This window comes from Cricetulus griseus, chromosome X (assembly GCF_003668045.3).
Source record: "Cricetulus griseus strain 17A/GY chromosome X, alternate assembly CriGri-PICRH-1.0, whole genome shotgun sequence".
Classification (NCBI taxonomy): domain Eukaryota; kingdom Metazoa; phylum Chordata; class Mammalia; order Rodentia; family Cricetidae; genus Cricetulus; species Cricetulus griseus.
Window position 1 is genome coordinate 69,648,248 of NC_048604.1, and position 24,178 is coordinate 69,672,425.

General features: G+C 38.9%; 1 protein-coding gene across 1 annotated transcript in view; it reads right to left on the reverse strand.

Annotated features, from left to right (window-relative positions):
* The window catches only part of Kif4a (kinesin family member 4A), a 122,528-nt gene that overhangs the window by 78,025 nt on the left and 20,325 nt on the right, over positions 1 to 24,178 (reverse strand). Inside the window, exons 4-7 of the mRNA XM_027431726.2 lie at positions 22,734 to 22,924; positions 19,763 to 19,855; positions 16,529 to 16,695; positions 16,213 to 16,307 (exon numbers count right to left, since the gene is read on the reverse strand). Of these exons, the coding sequence (XP_027287527.1) occupies positions 16,213 to 16,307; positions 16,529 to 16,695; positions 19,763 to 19,855; positions 22,734 to 22,924 (546 nt within the window). The remainder of the gene's footprint in view (positions 1 to 16,212; positions 16,308 to 16,528; positions 16,696 to 19,762; positions 19,856 to 22,733; positions 22,925 to 24,178) is intronic.

The following is a 24,178-nucleotide window of genomic DNA, read 5'->3' on the forward strand; positions in this document are numbered from 1 at the left end:
ATAAGTTATGGCTGACAACATAAGTTGATGGATGTGGACTGAAAATACACAGGGGCCAGAGAGTGACATTACAGTTCCCTTGTACTACAGAATTTTAAGACAAAAAAGCACATGAAAATCATGTTTTAGCCTTCAAGACAAATTGGGCTTTAAAGAAAGGCTGTGTTAGAGACAGTTTGATTGTGAGGGTAACTGTGTTCTCTGCAAGAGGAGGAGAAAGCTGTGGTGAAAGTACAGAAACTGACCATTTTGTGGGGGCCATATAGCTTGAGTGGATAGTATGAGTATGGGAGCTATGAAAGATGGCAGAGGAGCTAGGCTAGAGCTCAGGGACAAAGGATCTGGGCAGTGTTTAGAGTTCACTCTGTAAATAGGACACACTGCTTCAGTTTCTATCTGGAACAGGTATCACACACAGAGTGGCATTTTAAGATGCTTGGTCTAACTATGGTACTTGGAATGGAGTGCCTTTTAATGGTCAGCCAGGAAGCTATTTTCCAGATGTACAGGATGATGCTATAAACTTGGCAGAGTCAGCAGGGACAGAATGGAAGTGGGTGCATCTCCACAATAGTACTAGGGAAGAACTAACAGCAGGTAGTGGGTACTCATTCCTAATTGGGAAGATCATGCTGAGTGCAAAAATTAACCTAATGGAACAGCAAGAAGGAATCGTGTGAATTAAAAATAGAACTAAGATAGTAAGGATTTACAAATCAAGAGAATTTCTAAAATGGGGGAGGATCAGTTATAGCATTAAAACAACTCCTAATGACTTATTGCTATACACATACATCAGTGTAGCTTTCAACCAACATCAAAAAACTTTTTCTTGCAGTAAATGACAATTAACACAGAGACACAACTATCAACATGCAGAGAATAGGCGACTGTGGAGTGCTCAGCCCTAAATAGGACATCTATATCACACATCCTGCCTCCCCTCAGAGATCTATGAGAATGAAATTGAGGACGAGGGTTGGAAAGATAGAAAGGGCCAGACAGAGGTAGTGGATGCCATTAAGGAAATAAGGCAGATACACATATGAACTCACAACACTTGTGACAATATGAACAAGACCTGTGTGAGCTTAAGATAGACAACATTCCAGCATGGAGAGAAGGCAGATACAAAGTCCTACCCCTAGCTAAGGAGCTACTGGCATTTGGTTTCTGGTGAGAATGTCAATTTTCTTGCATGGTGTGACACCTGGCTTACTGACCACACTCTAGGGCAGGCCTCACACCAAGAAATAGTCAGGCAATACAAACTGGACTCGATGAAGGAAAAGTAGGGAAGAGAACTCATGAAGTTGGGTGAGTAGGGAGGTAGAAGAAAATCTGGAAGGTGTTGGGGGGGAATATAATAATATACATTGTATATAATTCCTAGAGGATAAAAATATTATTCTAAAAATGGTTTAGTTGAAGTGTCAATGCACAGAGAGGTCAGATAAGATAAATACTGAAAGAACCAATTGGTTCTAACAATTAAAATATTCATGGTGGATCTTCTGCATTGTGGTAGTAACAAAAGGTAACACAGAGTACTGAATCTAGAGCAAATCACGTTGCTAGATACAAGCTCAATAAGTTTATTTTTGGCCAGTTAGTCCTAGCACTTGGGAAGCAGAGGCAGGTGTATTTCTGTGTGTTTAAAGCCAGCCTGGTCTACATGTGAGTTCTAGGACATCCAGGGCCACATGGTAAGAGCCTGTTTCAATAAAAGTAAGAATAAGTGAATTTTGTTTATATATCAAAAGTAGAGTTAGAAAATAAAATTTAGGACTGAGGAGATGGTTCAGTGGATAAAGCACTTTCTCTGCAAGCCCGAGGACCTGAGTTCAAATCTCCTCTGATGCCACAAACAAAATAAAGAAGTTAAATCACCCATGTGTGAAGATAACATGATTCTATATGCAGAAAAAAATGAAGTATTTCACCAGAAAACCATTGGAATTAGTAAATGAACTCAGTAAAATAGCAACATTCAAAAATAACAAAAATCTCTTATGTATCAATAATGAATCTGCTTAAAAATTATTAAAACAAACTCATTTGTGATAGCCGTGGGTCAGCTGCTAGCCGGGAACGCCTGTGGAGAGAGGGCGCTTTCCGGGCCTAGGCCAAGGGCCCGATGGAACCCGTAGCCTGTCCCAAATGGGGTGTGGGTTTCCAATATCCCACTTCTGACACCAGATAGAGTAGAAAATTACCAATACAGAGTCAGATAGAAATATAAGGGTATTTAATAGGAAAAAGCCTTACTTACAGAGCGAACCAGCCAGCTGGTGGTAGTCTGTACAACAAACAGCCAAGAGAGAAACCAAAACCAAAACACAGACCCCCTACTCACTCTCACCACGCCCTCACAAGCCTGCCCAGGTACTCCTGTAGCCAGCCCCTAAGAAGGCATGGCTACAGCTTCCCCTACAAGGAATAGTTAAAAATGTATAAAACTACTACAAGGAAAATACTGAGAAGTACTGATGGCCGGGGACACTGCAAAAAACAAACAAAACATGTTAGGTAATTTGATTATTGTTGCAAACCTGACACTTAGGCAAACTGAGATGACTACAATGTCACTAGAAGATATAATCTTCTGTAACTGAGGTGGCCTGCTGTTGATAGTCATGGTTATATGACATGGCTGAGCTTCATTCCTGCCTTTCCTACAGTTCTTAGTACCTTTATCCAGGACTCAACTGTGGGTTTTTTCCACTAACTTCTTTGGCTCACAAATCAAATCAGCCACTTGGGTAATACAGCATATAGCAATATTCTGAATGGCTGTATTATGGAGGAGCTAGCAACTTCCTTATTTCTCAATGGGTAGAAAGTGATTCCTTCCTTCTAGAGGAAGCATCTTTGAGAATGGTAATTGACATAATTCCACTGGCAGAAGCTACACCCTCAAAAAGTACTTCAAATGTTAATAAGCATCTATCAAACTCCTAGCAGTCTTAATTCAGCTGACAAAGTACACAAATATTAATAGCATACTCTGTTCCATATTAGACATTACTCAGAACAAATAAAAACACAGAAGAAATTAATAGTTACAATCAAGCTACTAGTTACTGGATTCCTGCTATTTTTCTAACTATGAGTTTGTTTAATCAGTGTATCTCTAAGGAGATAATTTATGAATTGTAATTTTTAAAAGTGGCTGGAGAGAGAAAGATACCATGCAACAGAGTTCAAGTGGATGGGCTTTTTTTATTAAGGGAAAAGCGTCATTAAAGTGGGAAAGAGGAGGGGAGGAGACCAGCTTCCAGGGACAGGAGCAACAGGAAAGAGGAGAGAGAAGAGGGGAGAGGGGAGAGAGGAGGGGGAGGCAGGGGGAGAGAGGGAGAGAAAGAGATGGGAGGTGGGTAGGACCCTTTTAAAAGGGAACACGTTGAATAAGCACAGGTGGTGCTCTTAATGGCAGCAGCTGAGGGCGTATCTTGTCAGAACTCCAAAGGCAGGCCAGTACAGATGTCTAAATACTAACACAAATCAGGTGAGTAAAAGTAATAGATCAAAGATATGGCAAGAAGAAGCCCTCCACGAATGTACAATCAGTGAGATTCAGACTGGGAAATTCTGGAAGACTGAATTTTTCAATAAATAAGAATGTGATGGAAAAGAAGAAGTGAAAGAGCTACCTCAAGATTTAAAAAGACCTAAAGATCATGATCAGGCACCTCACAATTGTAATCTCAGTCTTTTGTGTACAAGAGCAACAAAAGCATGAGTTTGAGGCCAGCCTGGGCTTTATAGTGAGACTCCATCTCAAACAAAAAACAAAACCAAGGGCCTATCAAACAATGATAAGGCATGGATCTTGTTTAGATGTTTATTCAAATAAATAATTTAAACAGCAAGTCATTTTAGGCAAGAATCTTTTTAAAGAGTTACTTTTTATATATGCACACTGAAATAAGTAAAACAAGACATCCAAGATTTTTTTAAAATATTATCAGTCTATGGGCATACCACCCTGAATGCAACTATCTCATCAAAATACTCTCAGGGAGCGAAAGTTGGTAGGATACAGATAAAGCAAGACTGGTCACAAATTAAAACTGCTTGACACACCTGAGGGTATCATCATAGCATCCTGACCAGCTTTGTACATGCTTGTAAAACTTTCAAAGGGAAAGAGAAGAAGCAACCTAGGTTTCAACCCAAGAAGTCACATAAGGACTATATAATCCAACAACCCAGGAAGAGAGTGAAATAACAAAAAGCAAAAAGTACAGCTAGTCAACAAATCTGTCAAATTGATAAGAAAAGAAGTAGAGAAGACATACAAACGATTAAAACAAACATAATGAGACATAAGTTAAAATAGAAAGTAAATATATTTGCAATATTATGTCAACAAATTTGAGAATCTGAATGAACACAAAATGAATAATGTTCTGAAAACTATGAATTAGCAAAATTGAACCAATATATAGAAAGTCAAATCATCAAAAACACTTTTGAAAATAATTCCCATGTTATACAAATGGTATTAAAGCAAAACTGAAAGCTTTCCAAATTATTTATTTTCAAACTAAAATTAGATGGGAAAACACATATACCAAAAAAGTTATAGGCACAGAGCCAGAATTGCAAAAGTACTAAGTCATAACTAAGACGGTAAATCCAGCTGTGGAGAGAAAGAATAACATCTCATGATCAATTCAGTAAATTATAGAAAATCTATTTTCATAATTCTATCAACAGAGCATAGAAAAAAGTACACTAACTCCTTCCCAATCAATGATAAAATACAGCACTAACATATTTTTCTTTTGTTTTGAGGTTGTATTTTATGTAGTCCAGACCCTGAACTCATGATCCTCCTGCTTCCACCTCCCAAATGTTGGGATTATGCTGTGCTTATTATGTCCACTTGGTACTCATTTCTTATTTTAAAAATATACTACTAGGGATGGAGAGATGGTTTAGTGGTTAAGAGCACTGACTGCTCTTCCAGAGGACCTCAGGTCCCATTCCCAGCACCTAAATGGTGGCTCACAAGTTTCTCTTCTGGCCTCTGGGGCACCTGCCACACATGCGATACATACAAGCAGGCCAAATACCCATAACACATAAAATACAATAATAATTTAAAAGTGCAACTACTTACAAATTAGCAATAAATGACCCCCTTACCTAACACTATAATGGCTATATGCTATAAATGTACAGTAGATAGGCAAGAGTAAAATGGCGGTAACTTAAATTATAAGAATTCCAACTGTCACTGGCACCACCTAACATAATCCTGACAAAGTTAACAAAGGAAGTGAGACATAACTGATTGAAATGAAGAGACCAAAGTGTCTAACTGAAAACAATGAGGCAGGGGTGGAGACAGGTGGATCTTTGTGAGTTCAAGACCAGTCTGGTTGATATAATGAGTTCTCAGCCAGTCATGGAAAAGCCAAAAAATAAAAAATAAAAATAAAGAAGAGGAAAAAATAAACAGGAAAGAAAAGACAATGTATACCCACATAGACAATGTCTGAAATTCAAGAGGTAGATTATGAGAAGCTAAGAAAACAATGAAGCAAGGCAGTAAGGGGCCAGACAAGATCTAAAAAGGAATATTTTCCTATATAGACATAGAAAATACAAAGAAATACTCAAAATATCAACAAAACTACAATATTATGTAGAAAGATTAACAAGATATGCAGTATATAAATTGTATCAAGAGAACTAGAAACCTTACTAAATGACATAAAAGGAAATTTGAATGAATGTGGAGAGATCCTGCTCCTGGATAAGAAAACCAAAGTCTCCTTAATTTATTAACTGAATTCTTATTTTCAGTACTTGACAATCTCATTATAAAATTCTCAGCAAGAAATTCTGACAAAAAGAAAAGTGAGAGGAACTTGTCCTTCCAGAGAGTAAATAATATTACATACTAGACTTTCAAAAGAGGTACTCATGAACAAATCAATCCATAGAGCAGAATAGTCAAGAAATAGAGCCTGAATGAAATGGATTTTGTTTGTTTGTAATACTAGAGATTGAACATAGGGCCTTGTGCATGCTAAGAAAGCATTCTACAACCTAGCTAAATTCCCCACCCAAGGAACTTTATTTAATAAGCACTATTTAAATAACGGGATGTCCAAGTAAAGGAAAAATTATCCTCAGTTCGTATCTTATTTTATAAGTGAAAACTAATTTAAGGCAGGTTACAGAACTAAATGCAAACTAAACCTATGAAATTTCAGGTAGGAATGCACTTTATGATTTTGTAGTAGGCAAAGATTTAACAACAGATACTGGACATCAAAAAACAGTATGCCATTATAAAATTTTGATGGCTTGGTATCAGTATTTTTTGCTCCATCAGACACCAGACCAGTACCCAGATCCCTAAGTCCCTACTCATAGACCAGCAACATTCCCCCAGAACCACCCAACCTAACCCTACAGCCCTTCCTCCCCTAGTCACCCCATCCTGCCCACAGCTCCGGCTGAAACCCCTGCCCCAACAGAGGATATACCAGCACCCAGATTCCCAGTTCAAGTCATTTTATCCTAGCCTACATTTCCCATGGAAGACCCCTGCTGCACCAGAGGCCATGCCAGCAAACACATCCCCAGGTAAGCTGCCATCGCCACCAACACACCTAGCCAAACACCAACAGCCCTTCCTCCCCTCATTACCATATCCCAGGCAAACCTCACATGGAAGCCCCCTGCTCCAGAGACCATGTCAGCAACTAGATCCCCAGTGGCCACACCTGAACACAGAACCTTAGAGGACCTCTAACCAGACCAGAGGCCATTCTGGCTACAAGAACCTCAACCTCCTATTTGGAGGAAACCTTCTACTTGACCACAGCCATCAGTCCAATTCCCAACCCAGAGATCCTCTACTCAACCATAGGCCACTCCAACAAGAAGGTCAGAGAGGAAACAGAAACCAAGGAACAAAACACCCATCCAACAAAGACAAACTCTGAAATCAGCATGTAGACCTATAATCACTCCAAACACAGATGCCTAAATACTAGCGTATGAACACAACAGTCAGGACAATATGTCACCACCAGAGCACAGCTATCCTACTAAAGCTAACCCTCAATATTCCAACAAAGCTGAAATACAAGAAAACACCTTAAAACAAACTTTTTGAAGATGATAAAGGTCCTTAAAGAGAAAATGAACGAATCCCTTAAAGAAAGTCAAGAAAAAACAGTTGAAGTAAATGAATAAAACTGTTCAAGACCTGAAAATGCAAATAGAAGCAATTAATAAAACACAAACTGAGGGAATTCTGGAAATGGAAAATCTAAGTAAACAGGAACTACAGAAGCAAACTTCACCAACAGAATACAAGAGATGGAAGAGAGAATCTCAAGCGCTGAACATACAATAGAAGAAATAGATACATTGGTCAAATACAATGTTAAATTCAGAAAATCCTTGACACAAAGCATCCAGGAATTCTGGGACACCATGAAAAGACCAAACCTAAGAACAATAGGAATAGAAGAATCCCAGCCCCAAAACCAAGAAAATATTTTTAACAACATCATAGAAGAAAATTTTCCTAACCTAAAGAAGGACATACCTATAAAGATAAAAGCTTACAGAACACCACATAAATTAGACCAGAAAAGAAAGTCCCCTTGACGCGTAATAATCAAAATACTGAACATACAGAATAAAGACAAAATATTAAAAGCTGAAAGGAAAAAAAATGGCCAAGTAACATTTATTACAAAGGCAGACCTATCAAAATTATACCCAACTTCTCAATGGAGACTCCAAAAGCAAGAAGGGCCTGCACAGATGTCCTGCAGACTCTAAGAGACCACATATGCCAGCACAGATGCCAGCAAAACTTTCAATCATTATAGATGAAGAAAACAAGATATTCCATGATAAAGTTGAATTTAAACAATATCCCAAATCCAGCCTTACAGAAGGTACTAGAAGGAAAACTCCAACCCAAAGAGTTTAACTACACACACAAAAAAACGTAAGCAATAAATAATCTCATAGGAGCAAATCTTAAGGGAAACACATAGATACATGTGGGTGGACGTGTGCGCGCGCACGCGCGCACACACACACACACACACACACACACACACACACACACCACACCACCACCACCACCACCACCACCACCACCACCACCACCACCACCACCACCACCACCACCACCACCACCACCAACAACAACAACAACAACAACATAATAACAGGAATTAACAATCATTGTTCATTGTATCTCTCGATATCAATGGACTCAATTCCCTAAATAAAAAGACACAGACTAACAGAATGGATATGAACACAGGATCTATTTTTCTGTTGCACACAAGAAATACACTTCAACATCAAAAACAGATATTATTTCAGAGTAAAGAATTGGAAAAAAGTTTTTCCAAGTAAATGGACCTAAGAAACAAGCTGGTGCAGCCATTCTAATATCAAACAAAATAGACTTCAAGCCAAATTTAATCAAAAGAGATGGAAAAGGACACTTCATAATCAAAGGAAAAATCAACCAAGATGATGTTTCAATTAACATCCCTGCCCCAAACACACGGGCACCCACATTTGTAAAGGCAACATTAATAAAGTTTAAATCACACACTGACCCTCACACATTGATAATGGGATACTTCAATACCCTCCTCAATATCTCACCAAAGGACAGATCATACAAACAAAAACTAGAGAAATAATAGAGCTAAAAGACATTAGGAACCAAATGGGATTAACAGATATCTACAGAACATTTCACCTAAACACAAAAGAATACACTTTCTTATCAGCACCTAAGAAATACTGTCCAAAATTGACCACCATATTCTGCCACAAAGCAAGTCACAACAGATAAAAGAAAATTGAAATCACTCGCTGTATCTCATCAGACCACCACAGATTAAAGCTGGATTTCAACAACAACAGAAACCACAGAAAGCCTACAAACTCCTGGAAACTGAAAAACTCTCTACTGAATTACCACTGGGTCAATGAAGAAATATAGAAATTAAAGACTTCCTAGAATTCAATAAAAAGGAATGCACAAAATACCCAAACTTATGGCAGACAATGAAAGCAGTGCTAAGAGGAAAATTCATAACATTGTCTTCATAAAGAAATTAAGAGAGATCTCAAGCTGGCAACTTAATAGCATACCTGAAAGCTCTAGAACAAAAAGAAGCAAACACAACTAAGAGGAGTAGATGGCAGGAAATAATCAAACTGAGGGCTAAAACCAATAAAATAGAAACAAAGAAAAATATAAAGAATCAATGAAACAATGAGTTGGTTCTTTGAGAAAAATCAACAAGATAGACAAACACTTAACTAAATTAACTAAAGGACACAGAGAAAACATCCAAAGTAACAAAAACAGACACTAAGGAAATACAAAGAATAATTAAGTCATACTTCAAAAATCTATACTCCACAAAATTGGAAAATACAAAAGAAATGGATAATTTTCTTAATAGATACCACTTACTAAAGTTAAATCAAGATTAAATAAACATTTTAAATTGACCTACAATCCATAAGGAAATAAAAGTCATTAAAAGTCTTCCAACCGGGGGCTGGAGAGATGGCTCAGAGGTTAAGAGCACTGACTGCTCTTCCAGAGGTCCTGAGTTCAATTCCCAGCAACCATATGGTGGCTCACAACCATCGGTTATGAGATCTGGTGCCCTCTTCTGGTGTGCAGATATACATGGAAGCAGAATGTTCTATACATAATAAATAAATAAATAAATAAATAAATAAATTCTTAAAAAAAAAGTCAGGGGCTGGAGAGATGGCTCAAGAGGTTAAGCGCACTGCTTACTCTTCCAAAGGTCCTGAGTTCGATTCCCAGCAACCACATGGTGGCTCACAACAATCTATAATGAGATCTGGTGCCCTCTTCTGGCATACAAGCATACATGTAAGTAGAATACTGTGTACATAATAAATAAATAATTAAAAACGTCTCCCAACCAAAAAAAGCCAAGGACCAGATGATTTTAGTGCAGAATTCTACCAGAATTTCAAAGAAGAGCTAATATCAATACTCCTCAAATTATTCCACAAAATAGAAACAGAAGGGATATAGCCAAATTCATTTTGAGGCCACAATTACGGTGATACCAAACCATACAAAGACTCAACAAAGAAAGAGAATAACAGACCAATTTCCCTCCCACTGATGCAAAAATACTCAATAAACTCAGAAACCAAAAACCAAAACACATCAAAAAGATCAAGTAGGTTTCATCCCAGAGATGCAGGGGTGGTTCAACATATGAAAATCTATCAACATAATCTACCACATAAACAAACTCAAAGAAAGAAACCCACATGATTATCTTATCAGATGCTAAAAAGTCTTTGACAAAATCCAGTACCCTTCCAATGATAAAAGTCTTGGAGAGATCAGGAAAACAAGGGACATACTTAAACATAATAAAGGTAATTTACATCAAGCCCATAGCCAATGTCAAATTAAAAGGAGAGAAACTCAAAGCAACTCCACTAAAATCAGGAACAAGACAAGGCTTTCCACTCTCTCCATATCTATTCAATACAGTACTTGAAGTTCCAGCTAGAGCAATAAGACAATTGAAGGAGAATAAGGGGATACAAACTGGAAAGGAAGAAATCAAAGTATCATTATATGCAGATGATGATATTATATATTAAGTGACCCCAAAAATTATACCAGGGAACTCCTACAGCTGATAAACAAAGTGGCTAGATACCAGATTAACTTTAAAAAAAGAATCAGTAGCCCTCCTATATACAAATGATAAATGGACTGAGAAAGAAATCAGGGAAACACCCCTGACACTGCCCAGAGGGTCAGGACCCAGAGGGGTATAGCCCAGAGACTTAGGATAGAACCAAACATAACTGACAAAAAAAGTAAATGAAATTATTCATAATGATATTCTGCTGTACTCATAGATCTGTGCCTAACCCAATTGTCATCAAAAGGCTTCACCTAGCAACTGATGAAAACACATGCAGAGACCAACGACAAAACTTTAGGCAGAGCTCAGGGAATCCTGTGGAAGGGGGAGGAAAGCTGTGGGAACTACAAGCCTATAGGGTTCATGGAGCAGAATGTAGTGGCTTGAATAAGAATGGCCTCATATAGGCTCTGGCTCTCTCTCTCTCTCTCTCTCTCTCTCTCTCTCTCTCTCTCTCTCTCTCTCTCTCTCACACACACACACACACACACACACACACAAAAGATTTTCTTATTTGAATTAGAAACAAGATTGTTTTACATGGCAATACCAGTTCACTCTCCCTCCCGTCCTCCCCTACTACCGCCCCCCCCACACACACAACTAAAACCCTACCTATCACATAGCCTTCCTGCTCCCCCTGGATGGTGAGGCCTTTCATAGGGGTCATCAGAGTCTATTGTATCATTTGGGGTAGGGCCTAGGCCCACCCCCGTGTGTCATGGCTCAGGGAGTATTCCTCTATGTGGAATGGACTCCCAAAGTCCACACCTATGCTAGGGATAAGTATTGAACCTCTACAGAAGGTCCCGTAGATTTCCGAGGTTTCCTCAATGAAATCCACATTCCTGGGGTCTGGATCAGTCCCATGCTGGTATCCCAGCTATCAGTCTAGGGAGCAAGAGTTCCCCAATATTCAGGTCAGCTGTTTCTGTTCGTTTCACCAGCCTGGTCTTTGCTCTTCACTCATCCTTCTCTGCATCTGGATTCCAGTTCAGTTCAGTCATAAGTCGTGGGTGTCTGCTTCTACTTCCACCAGCTGCTGGATGAGGACTATCGGATGGCATATAAGTCAGTCATCAATCTCATTATCAGGGGAGCGCATTTAAGGTAGCCTCTCCTCTGTTGCTTAGATTGTTAGCTGGTGTCATCTTTGTAGATCTCCAGACATTTCCCTAGTGCCTGATTTCTCTGTAAACCTAAAATGTCTCCCTCTATTATGGTATCTCTATTCTTGTTATCTTCTATTCTTCCCCTGACTCAACCTTTCTGCTCCCTCATGACCTCTGCATCCCTCCTCTTCTTCCCTTCTCATTCTCATAGCTCCCTCCCCCCTCTTCCCGTGCTCTCAATTTGCTCAGGGGATCTTGTCCCTTTCCCCTTCTCCAGGGGACCATGTATGTCTCTCTTAGGGTCCTCCTTGTTTACTAGCTTCTCTGGCAGTGTGGATTGTAGGCTGGTAATCCTTTACTCTATGTCTAAAATCCACATATGAATGAGTACATATCATGTTTGTCTTTTTGTGATTGGGTTACCTCACTCAGAATGGTTTCTTCTAGTTCCATCCATTTTCCTGCAAATTTCAAGATTCCATTGTTTTTTTTCTGCTGAGTAGTACTCCATTGTGTAAATGTACCACATTTTCTCTATCCATTCTTCAGTTGAGGGGCATCTAGGCTGCTTCCAGTTTCTGGCTATTACAAATAGTGCTGCTATGAACATCGTTGAACAGATGTCCTTGTTGTATGAATGTGCTTCTTTTGGGTATATGCCTAAGAGTGGAATTGCTGGATCTTGTGGTAGACTCATTCCCATTTTCCTGAGGAATCGCCATACTGATTTCCAAAGTGGCTGTACAAGTTGGCACTCCCACCAGCAGTGGAGAAGTGTTCCCCTTTCTCCACATCCTCTCCAATATGAACTGTCATTGGTGTTTTTGATTTTGGCCATTCTGACAGGAGTAAGATGGTATCTCAGAGTTGTTTTGATTTGCATTTCCCTGATGGCTAAGGATGTTGAACACTTTCTAATCACACAAAAGATTTTATTTATTTATATAAAATCCAGGATCCTCAATGAGAGAAAACATGATATTTTTCTTTCTGACTGACTTATTTTGTTTAATATAATCTCCATTTGGTTCTATTTTCCTGCATGTTGCATAACTGTGTTCTTGTTTGGTTAAAACAAGTTAAGTCAGCCTTATTTTTTAAATGATTCATTATTTATATTTGTGTATCTGGATATATGTGCATATGTAAACATGGAGGCCAGAAGAGGACATCAGGTGTCTTCCTCCATGATTTTGTGTCTATTCTTTTGAGGCATAGTTTCTCCTGAACCTGGGATTCAACTAGCTTTCTCAACTAGGCTGGAGGCCTGCATAGCACAATGGATGCTCCTGTCTCTATCCCATTCTGAACTGTTGGTATTGGCAAGGTGTCTGGCTTGTTACAGGAGTGCTGAGATCCAAACTGTGGTCCTCATGATTGTGCAGCAAATTCTCTAAACTGCTGAGACATCTCTCCCCTCAGTCTCAAGATAATCCCTTTGTTTAAGCCTCATTTTTTTTACTTCTTAATCTTTTTAATCATCTGTTATATTAGAATGGATTAAAAGTGTCAACTTGTTGGAGGAAGTGTGTCATTGGGGGTGGGCTTTGAGGTTTCAAAAGACCATACCAGACCCAGTCTCAAAGTCTCTCTCTCTCTCTCTCTCTCTCTCTCTCTCTCTCTCTCTCTCTCTCTCTCTCTCTCTCGCCCTCTCCGTCCCCCCCCACCCCCGCTTAGGATTAGGATGTAGCTCTCAGCTACTTCTGCAGCACCATATCTGCTTGTCACCATGCTCTCTGCCATGATGATAATTGACTAAGCCTTTAAAACTGTAAGCAAGCCCCCAATTAAGTGCTTTCTTTTTTAAGAGTTGCCTTGGTCATGGTGTCTCTTCACAGCAAAAGAACACTGACAAAAACAACTGGGAAGTAATGGATATATTAATTAGCTTGACTGTGCTAATAATTTCACAATGAATTCATATTATCAGAACATGATACTATCTTGATCATATACGATGTTTATTTGTAAAAATAAAACTCAATAAACCAAAGAGAGAAAAAACTCACTCCAATGGTAGCCAATTCTAAATATTCAAAAAAAGACAAAATAATCAATACAAGATCTTAGTCTAGGAAATTAACTGTTTGTGCCTTTACCCCCAGAGATACAGGAAAAAAGCTAGGATCACATAACCAGTCCCAGGGAAAAGGAATCTTTCTTGGGTGTCAGTGGGATCAGAAGCTGCTGTAGGCTGAAAGTGTCAGCCTCTGGATTTTATGCTGCATAACCATAGTTTTCCCTTTGGTCTAACCACTTTAGATGTAATCTCTAGAGCTGAGAGGTCCCCTTTAATCGGCTAACATTTAGCAAATATGCTAATGGCGGTCAAATGCCACATGTTTTCTTTCCACAGCTTATGCGGGTTGCCATGGCTACCACAATGCTTTCCTAGCTGGAAGTGAAAGAGTGCTTAGTGCTGCAGTGTCTCTCCCCTCTTTTTAAATGTAATTTTAACACAGGAACTCTCCTTCTCCCCTCTTAGAAATCATAGCCCCTTCTTCTACTGACCCTTTTGCGTTTTAAAGAAATGACCAGGGGTCTCAAGTCTCACAAGTCATGACCCATCTGAGCCATAAAGTAAGCTTTGTTGAGCCTTTATCTGCTTTTATGATCCTGAGAAATGCTTGCCTGTAACCTTGATATTGCCAGAAAATTGTTAATTGTATCTATATGGGTATATAAACTGGAAACCTTGTGGGATGAAGATGGAAGAAAAAGACATTATAAGATGACGATGTGTATGAGCTGATTCGTTTCCATCACCCTCAGATTTCCCTAAGTTCCAATGCTTGCTGTCATTTTCCTTCTGGATCCTGAGAGATTTACGAGGCTGGTACTCAATCAGCTTCAATCCACAAGAACCTAGATTCAATCCCTAGCACTGGCTCAAAAAAGAATCAATCAATAAAAACTGAGCACATACTACATAATTCCTTCTATGTGAAATGCTCTAAAGAGTCAAATTTGTAGAGGGAGAGGATTGATAGGTAGTAGGGAGTAGCTGCTAGTTTCTTTGGGGGGAAGAATATAAAAATATTCTAAAATTTATTTTGGTGATGGTGAAAGAACTCCTTATGAACAATTAAAATTCACTCAGTTATAGATTTTAAAAAGGACTGAATTATAGGGTATGCTACTTATAGCTTTACAAAAACTTAAAACGGAGCTAACAAATAACCCAGCGATTCCATTCCTATGTATATTGTCAAGATATATTTAAAAGTTTGTCTGGGGTCAGGCACAGTGGTGTATACCTGTAATTCCAGCACTCAGGAGGCAGAGGCAGATGGATCCTTATGAGATGCTGGCCTGGTCGACATAGTGAATTTTAAGGGAGTCAGAAATAGAGAGTAAAAGATTGTCTCGAAAGAAAAACAAATTGTCTCCGTGAAAACTTACACACAGAGGCTTAGAAAACAATATTTACAACAGCCAACATAGGATAATTGATGAAGGGACAAAATGTGGTATATCCATACACCTGAATATTATTCAGCAATAAAAAAGAATGAAGTACTGATGAACATGCTATATGAGCTTACCTTGCAAATCTTGCACTAAGTAAAGAAGTCAGTCCCATATGTCCTGTATTTCATCTAGAGATATATGGGAATGGGGGATGGGTACTGATAGGTTGTGGTGCTTCTCTTTGAGGTGATAAAATATTCTAAGATGAGGCTGTGGTGGTGACTGCACTACTCTGTGAATATTCTAAATCCACTGACATGCACAGTTTTTAAATACAATATGCTGAATTATATCTCAATTATGTAAATCTCCCAAAGAAAACAACTCAGAACTAAACACCTAAAAAAATAAAAGGAAGGTTTGAGAGTCTTCAAAATTATAAAGGCTAAAACAAAGTATGAATATAAAATAAGAAGGGCATCTATAAAACTCAATCAGAAATGAAAGATGGATGCCAAAGAAATAGCTCATGCATTATCACTGAGTTACTGTCACACTAGATGGTTTCCAATAGCATGAACTTTCACACTTCTCTAGCCAACATCTTAAACAAAGATATGGAAACCAAGTTGATAAGGTTTACACATGGCAACATCTGCAAGGGACAGCATGTACTTGAACAACAGAATTAGAATATTTTAATTATATGTGGGTAGAGATAAAACTAAAATTTACCAGACCAGATGAAATCAAACCAAGGCAAAGATTCAAATTTCATACCTGAATTTGTGAATCAGTACAAGAGAAAGAAATCATTTTTCATTATTTCTGGGAATGATCTCAAATTTGAACTGTAGATATTATTTAGAATGTAAACTGAAATAGTCCCTTCAAAATGCCAACAATACCAACAAAAGCATTCACGTTTTCAAGTAGAGCTATGACCTTAATTGTCTCACCCTCTTTCAGACGATCTCCTTCAGCCTTGGTTTTCTTCTGTCTTTCTGATCCAGCAAGGTCTACAAGATGCAGCTTGGAACGAAAACTGCTGTTTCTGTGATGATAACAGGAAGACACAGTGAAAATGATACACAAGTTTGAAAGTAGCCTAGTTATCAAAGCTGATCACCTAGCTCTCATTTCTTTCAAGACAGTAAAAGTAGTTCCAGCGCTCATTAATGCTCATCATCATAAAGTCTGAATGTCAAATCAACTGAAGCTGCCACCCGACATTCGGCCTTCACAGCACATGACAACTGTGACACTCTAACTTACTTGTCATTTTTCTTCCTTTGTTCTATGGAGATGGTAAAGATGGCATGAGATCGAGATGACTGAGAGTTCATGGCTGTGGAGGCCACAGTCCTGGCATTGTTACCCTGCTCTAGACAGGAAACAGTGTCCGAGGCAACTAGCACGGTCTTCTCTGTGAGTCCCACAATCTAATTTCAAAAGAAAAAAAGCTTCCTTGAGTCATTCTTCTAATGGTTGAATAGAAATAGAGGAATTAAGGAGTAGAAAATGCCTTCCTGTCCCAGGAAAATATCATTATATACAAGGGCTGTGAAAATGAGGACTTATAACAGGGAACTGTACGATGATGTGTGAGAGCCTATGAAGTTGAGGAAAAAATGATACTAGAAAGTGCTGGAGTTAGAGAAGGTCTCTAAATTTTGGAAGGCAGCTGGCTTCTATGAAGTCTCAAGTCAAAGTCAACCTTTGCTCCAAAAGAGATCAAGTACAACATAAATTGCTATGGCATTTCAGTTTTCGCCTCCACATAACTCCATGTTCCTTCCTGTACCTCCAATCCATTTCATACTACATTTTTTTTTCCTAGAGGAAACAACATGGCAGTTTTCACTGGCTTAGGAAGCCACAAAATTCAAGTTTGTGGCATGTTACTTTAACTACCTGGGGGGGGGGGGACTTATACAAGTTAAACTCTCCTGAAGCTTTGGGGTAGGGGGTGATAGGATTAGATTATTCATGAGGTTCCTGCTAGCCGTATGTATGCTATGAGTGTATTCCTAAATCTGTATCTGTGACTCTAATTTCTCCTCCTTTATTTCTAGCTGCTACTTATCCTTTGGAATCTGTACATTATAAACAAAATTCATCTTGCTTCCTTCCACCTATACCAATTCTCCTCACTACTGCTCATGTCTATGAATAGCTCTACCCTCATAGTCTCAAAACTTCAAATCGCTGCCAGTTCTCTCACTCCTTCATATCCTATGTATCACCAACTCAGATATTATTGAGAATCAATCACTTCCTCTTTTTTTAAACCATATCCACACCAATATTACCTGGTGTGAAAAAACAAGGCAACAATTTCCCCAATTGCATCTTATCAGCCTAGTCTTTCTTCCTTTCAATTCATTTTCATTTCCAATCACCCTTCCTAAAATGCCAGCAAGACTACTAACCCTATGCTGGATGGTGAGGATACAAAGACATTTTGAAATCTCTGAAGCTGGGTGTTGGTGGCACACACCTTTAATCCCAGCACTCAGGAGGCAGAGGCAGATGGATCTCTGTGAGTTAGAAGCCAGCCAGCCTGGTCTACAGAGGGAGTTCCAGGACAGGCTCCAAAGCAATACAGAGAAACCCTGTCTCGAAAAAACCAAAAAAAAAAAAAAAAAAAAAAAAAAAAAAGAAAAGAAAAGAAAGAAAGAAATCCTCTCTGAAGTTCCGGGAGCAACAAAGTTGGAGTGATACACACATAAGACTAAAAGCCTAGTATAAGTAGCCAGGGCAATGTTTCCTTCAGAAGTTTTACACAATTATGTACTGTTAGTGGGGGTTGTAGATAGGGAGAAACAGCTGTTTAGGTTGGCCTCATAACCTTCCTAACACAGCTCTTTTCACTTCCCAGACGAAGTTTTCTATCCCAGACAGACTGTTATAGGCGTATTTTACTTTCCTGCTATAGTTACTCCTTACTATAAAAAATCTGGGTTTTTTTTTTTACAATTTATTTATTGTGCAAGTGTATGTGTACACACACACAGCAGCTACAGCAATACATCTGCTGCCAAAGTACATGTGTAGAGGTCAGAAGACAACTTGCAGGAGTCAGTTCTCTACTTGCATCTTGTGTGTTCCAGGGATCAAACTCAGTTATCAGGCTTGGTGGCAAGCATTTTTACCTGCTGAGCCATCTCAACAGGCTTCTTACTTATTTGTTTCTTAAATGCTATCTGAAAAAATGTTTATAAACTTGTTCTTACACCAATTTGTGCCAGGAACATACATTTTTTGAATCACCTATCTTGACTCAAACAATGCCTGAGATTCAATTCCTGCCTTCATGTGGGGTACATAAAAGATCTTCAGACATGATCAAGAGGTAGTTTAGCACCTACATTCTTCCTGAAGATAGCATATATTTTGCCCAGATTTCATATCTTCATTGTACAAATTATCTTCCTGAATATTTCAAACTTACTAGGCCTGATATTTCTTTTTGTAAAGATTTTATTTATTTATTATGTATACAACATTTTGCTTCCATGTATATCTGCACACCAGAAGAGGGCACCAGATCTCATCATAATGGATGGTTGTGAGCCACTATATGGTTGCTGGGAATTGAACTCAGGACCTCTGGAAGAGCAGTCAGTGCTCTTAACCTCTGAGCCATCTCTCCAGGCCCCAGGCCTGATATTTCAAGTCTGGCTTTAATACCTGGATCACAACTTAAGGATCCTGAAGGAAAAGACTCAGAAGAACAGGCATCTACTCTTTGCCTATAGTCTAAATGGTCACAGGCTGTTCTTTGTGAAGAGTGAGAGAAGAAGATAGATAAGCTATGATTTCTCACACTTTTCCAAGCCTGTTCTACTCTATCTCATCCACTTGCAGCCTCTGATTTTTCTAGTTCTGAATATTCAAGCACTGCACCTAGACCATTTTACCAAAGCTCTCAGATAAGTAAGTGATCATTTCCCTATGGGGCAATGTACTCTAAATTGTTGTACTTAATTTTTCTACTTTTTTATATCATTCCAAAGGCCAGTACAGTGTCTGATGGTGATGTCCATTAGAATTTTCTATGATCATGGCTATCCCACATATCTGTGCTAGACAACAAAGTAGTCATAAGCAACACAGAAAAGTGACCTCTTGATATGTGGCTAGTGTACCTAAGGAATAGACTATTTAATTTTAATTAATTACACCTTAAATACCTTCTTGTAGCAAGTAGCTACCATATTAAAGGACTTAGTCTCAGAACCCTGTAAACAATGTTTAATTGCTGCTACATCCTTCAAAAAGTAAGAAAGTGATGAAGACAAATACGAGTCTTCTTTTATTTTCTCCCCACAAGAGTGCTCAGCTAGCAATTCTAGAATAACTAAAGGAATTAGGGCCAAACAAAACCTGAAAGACTAAGATGTTAGCAATCATTCAAAACCACAGTGGCAAAGAAAAGGGATGTGACCTTTAGTACTTACCAACATTTGTAATAACATCAAGAAAAGAAAGAAAGGAAAAACACACCTTTATGCCTTCCTTAGGATCCTCCCGGATATTTATCTGAGAAGCTTTGTCACGAGAGGGACACAGAAGATCCAAAATTTCTTCATTGTATATCTGATATTGTTAAAGGAAAGTGGCAAAATGTGTTAACAGTGGCCATATCTGTGTGGGTTGCAAGATCACAAGTAATTTTTAAAAATTACACACACACACACACACACACACACACACACACACACACACACACACACACCACTTGCAGAAATTTTAAAGACTGTAATGGCTGTGGGCATAGCTCTGTGGTAGATCTCTTGCCTTGCCTATCATGAACAAGACCCTGAGATTGATCCCTAACAATGCAAACAAAAGACATACAAGGGAAAACAAAGGAGAGGAGAAGAGGGAGGGAAGAATAGACAAGAGGAGGTGGGACAGAAGACTGGAAGGGAGAGGACAGAAGAGGGGAAGAGGGCAGGAGGAGAGTAGGAAACAGGACAAAAGGAGATGGAAGAGGGAAGGGTGAAAAGAAGGAAGGGAAGGGGCAAAGGAAAGGATAAAGGGGAGAAGGAAGGACTTTATATGTATTAACTTGATATTTTATAGGGGTGGGCTTATATATCATGACAAAATTAATACTGCTTTTAACATAAAGTCTCTTGGAAGTGATAGGCACATGACAAGTTATGTGTGTAGTGTTCAAATTCAGTTCTATTTCAGATAAGATTTATTTGTATTTGAATTATGTGTGTGTGTCTGTATATATGTGGGCATCACACGTGAATACAGGTGCCTGTGGAGGCCAGGAGCATCTGTTCCCTACAGCTGGAGGAACTGAACCCAGGGTACTCTCCAAGAACAGCATGTGCTTTTAACCACTAAGACGTCTCTCCAGCCCCCAAATTTAGTTCCTTAATGATACTGAAAACAGCATCAGTTTTACCAATTAAAATGTGAACAATGGTTGCTTATGGGGAGGGTGGAAGTTGGGAAAAAGGGAGAGACAAAACAGTAAAATATTAAGTATTTAAGAGAATGTTTCATACATGATAAGCACTACACATTTACTGTTATTGCTGCTGTCATTATTTAACATGCTAGTTTCTCAAATCATTTGTATATTCAATTACCTTGACCAAGGTTGGATTAACCAAGACTAAAGAAGGCTAATCTAGGTAGGGTTGGAGAGATGGCTCAGTGGTTAAGAGTATACTGCTCTTGTAAGGACCCAAGTTTAGTCCCCAGTACCCACATCAGGCAGCTCAACTGCCTGTAACTCCAGCTCCAAGGGATCCTATGCCTCTGGCTTTCTCAGAAACCTGCACTCATATGCACATACCCACATACATACATACATACATACATACATACATACATACAAACATAATTAAAAATAACACAAATCTTTAGAAAATAAAGTGTAATTGCTAATTGCCATCTTAGAGCCTTCATCCAAGTAACTGATGGAAGCAGATGCAGAGATTCACAGCCAACCCACCAGGCCAAGCTCCAGGAATACAGTCGAAGAGAGGGAGGAAGGATTATATGAACAAGGATGGGGATCAAGATCATGAGGAGGAAACCCACAGAGACAGCTGATCTGAGCTAGTGGGAGCTCATGGACTCTGGACTGACAGCTGGGGAACACTGGACTGACTAGGCCTTCTGAATGCAGATGACAGTTGTATGGCTTGGTCTGTTTGTGGGGCCCCTGGCGCCAACCAGGATTTATCCCTGGCACATGAGCTGACTTTTTGGACTCCATTCCCTATGGTAGGATGCTTTGCTCTACCTTGATGCACTGGGGAGGAGCTTGGTCCTGCCTCAACTTTGATATGCCAGGCTTTGTTGACTTCCCCATGGGAGGCCTTACCCTTTCTGAGGAGTGAATGGGGGTGTGGTGGCTTAGGGGGGATCAGGAGGAGAGGAGGGAGGGGGAACTGTGCTTGGTATGTAAAACTAATAAAAAATGTATAATAAAAAGACAGGTTAATTGTAATCATCTTTAACCCCCTTCTAATTTTTTTTGGTTTGTTTTTCAAGACAGTGTTTCTCTGTGTAGCTTTGGAGCCTGTCCTGGAACTTGCTTTATAGACTAGGCTGGCCTTGAACTCACAGAGATCTGCCTGCCTCTGCCTCCCGAGTGCTGGGATTAAAGGCGTGTGCCACTAACACCCAGCAACCCCCTTTTAATTTTATCTTTTATATATGATAACGTATTACAAGTCAACATCAGGATGAACTATTTACATACAATTTATAATTACATGCATGAATTTTATAAGCTTAATTCTTGTTCCTCATACATAGATATCACTGCAGTAGAACCAACAAACTAGCCTCTCAGAAGCCAAATTCTCTAAATATTCCTTATTCCTTCTGGTGTCATGAGATTAGATATAATTGGACAATCAATTTTATACTGATATACAATGCAGGTTCCTATAAGGACAGGTTCTTTAAAATCTCTTAGTCTACTAATGTCCCCCATATACATGATCTATCTTTGTACTCAGATCAGGATCTGGCACATAGTAGATGCTCAGTTAAGTATCTGTTAAGTAAATATACATTTTATCACTACTTAAATAGCATAATATTTTGCCTGATTTTAATAACATTCTTCATGAAGTAGCAATGGCATGCTAACTCAAGCCTTAGCAGTGTAAAATGAAATGGAGCACTTCTCTGCAGACTCCACAGGGAATCAGTAATACAAGCCAAACTAAAATTAAACAATCCCTATCATATATTTTGCATGGCAGTGCCAATTCATATAACAATCAGATTAAGCAGATAATTCTAATTAAGAAAAGAACTGGGTTGGATCCAGATCCAACTGAGCAAGGAAGTTTTTGCTATCAATTTATTAAAATGGAATTTACTAAAAATTCAATTTACTAATTTGAGTCTTGCCAGGAAAAATCTCATTTGGATGTATTTTCCTACTCAAAGATAATCTTGAATTCAGAATAACTGGAGAGAAACCACTTACCTCCAAGTAAGACACTTTCAGAGTAAATTCAAAGTCACTCTTTTCATTAATTTCTTTGAAGAGCAGTTGTATTACCCTGGGAATGACCCCAATACTTGATTCATGTTCTTGCTCTGCCGTGTATGCACCTCCCATTGAATAGGTTTTTCCAGATCCAGTCTGCCCATAGGCCAGGACAGTTGCATTGTATCCTGGCAAAACAGAAGCCATCCAGTTAACAGTTGATTTTCTTAAGACAGACCCTTTAATAGCAGCTACAAAGAAAAGTTCTGTGGGTTCCATGATTTTACATTACTCAAGAAAATTAAAGAAAACTACTGGCCTCAGCCTGTACCATCTTTTGAAAGCCCTTAAAAGCTGGGAAGTCAAATACAGATGTGACTAAGATAGTAAAGGTAGCCAAGTCATGGTAAAAGCCTTTCAAAGATTTATTCTTTGAGGATTTATACTACCTATCTTGAACAATTCTGAATTATGGAAAGTAAATAGAAATCTTAGCAGCTATGGGGGGCAATGGGAACATTATTTTATGAAAGCACATTCATGCATCCCAGAATTCAGGTGGCTGTAGCAGGAGGATTAAGAGTTGGCACTGGGGCTGGAGAGGTGGCTCAGTGATTAAGAACACTGGCTGCTCTTCCAGAGAAACCAGGTTTGATTCCCAGCATCCACATGGTAGCTACAATTATCTGTAACTCCAGTTCCAGGGGATCTGATGCCTTCTTCTGGCTTCTGTGAGCAGAGCTACACATGTGGTGCACAGACATACAAGAAGCCAAAACACGCATACACATAAAAAGAAATAAATCATTAAAAAAAAGAGTTTGGATAGGGAGAGACTTTGAAAAGCAGCAACTGCTGGCCAGTGGTGGAGCACACCTTTAATCCCAGCACTAGGGAGGCATAGGCAAGTGGATCTCTGTGAGTTCAGGGCCAGCCTGGTCTACAAAACTACACAGAGAAATCCTATCTGAGATAAAAAAAAAGAAAAGCAGTAACCTTTTTTTTTTTAAATTGGTGAAAAGTCCCTATCTGAACTGAGCATATACAGATCATGTTGTCAGAATCCATGCAGAAATAGCATTTAAGTATGACTCAATGTCCTATATATCCTTTGCTTTTATAGAGTATTCATAAAGAATAATTAACAGATGGCTCATAGATAGTCATGAACCAGGCCTGGTAGAGCTTTCCTGTTAATGCCAGCACTTTCAAGAGTTCAAGGCTAAGCTGGGTATGATAGAACCCATCTTTAATCCCAGCCCACTGGAATCACAGGCAGGAGGATCTGAGTTTGACGCCAGCCAGATCTACACAGTGATAGTGATTTCTAGGCCAGCCAGGGTAAAACACTGAGACCACATCTCAAAAAAAGAAAAAAAATTCAAGACCAGATTGAGTTACATAGGAATACTCTGTCTCCAAAGCAGGGCAGAAATAAATAA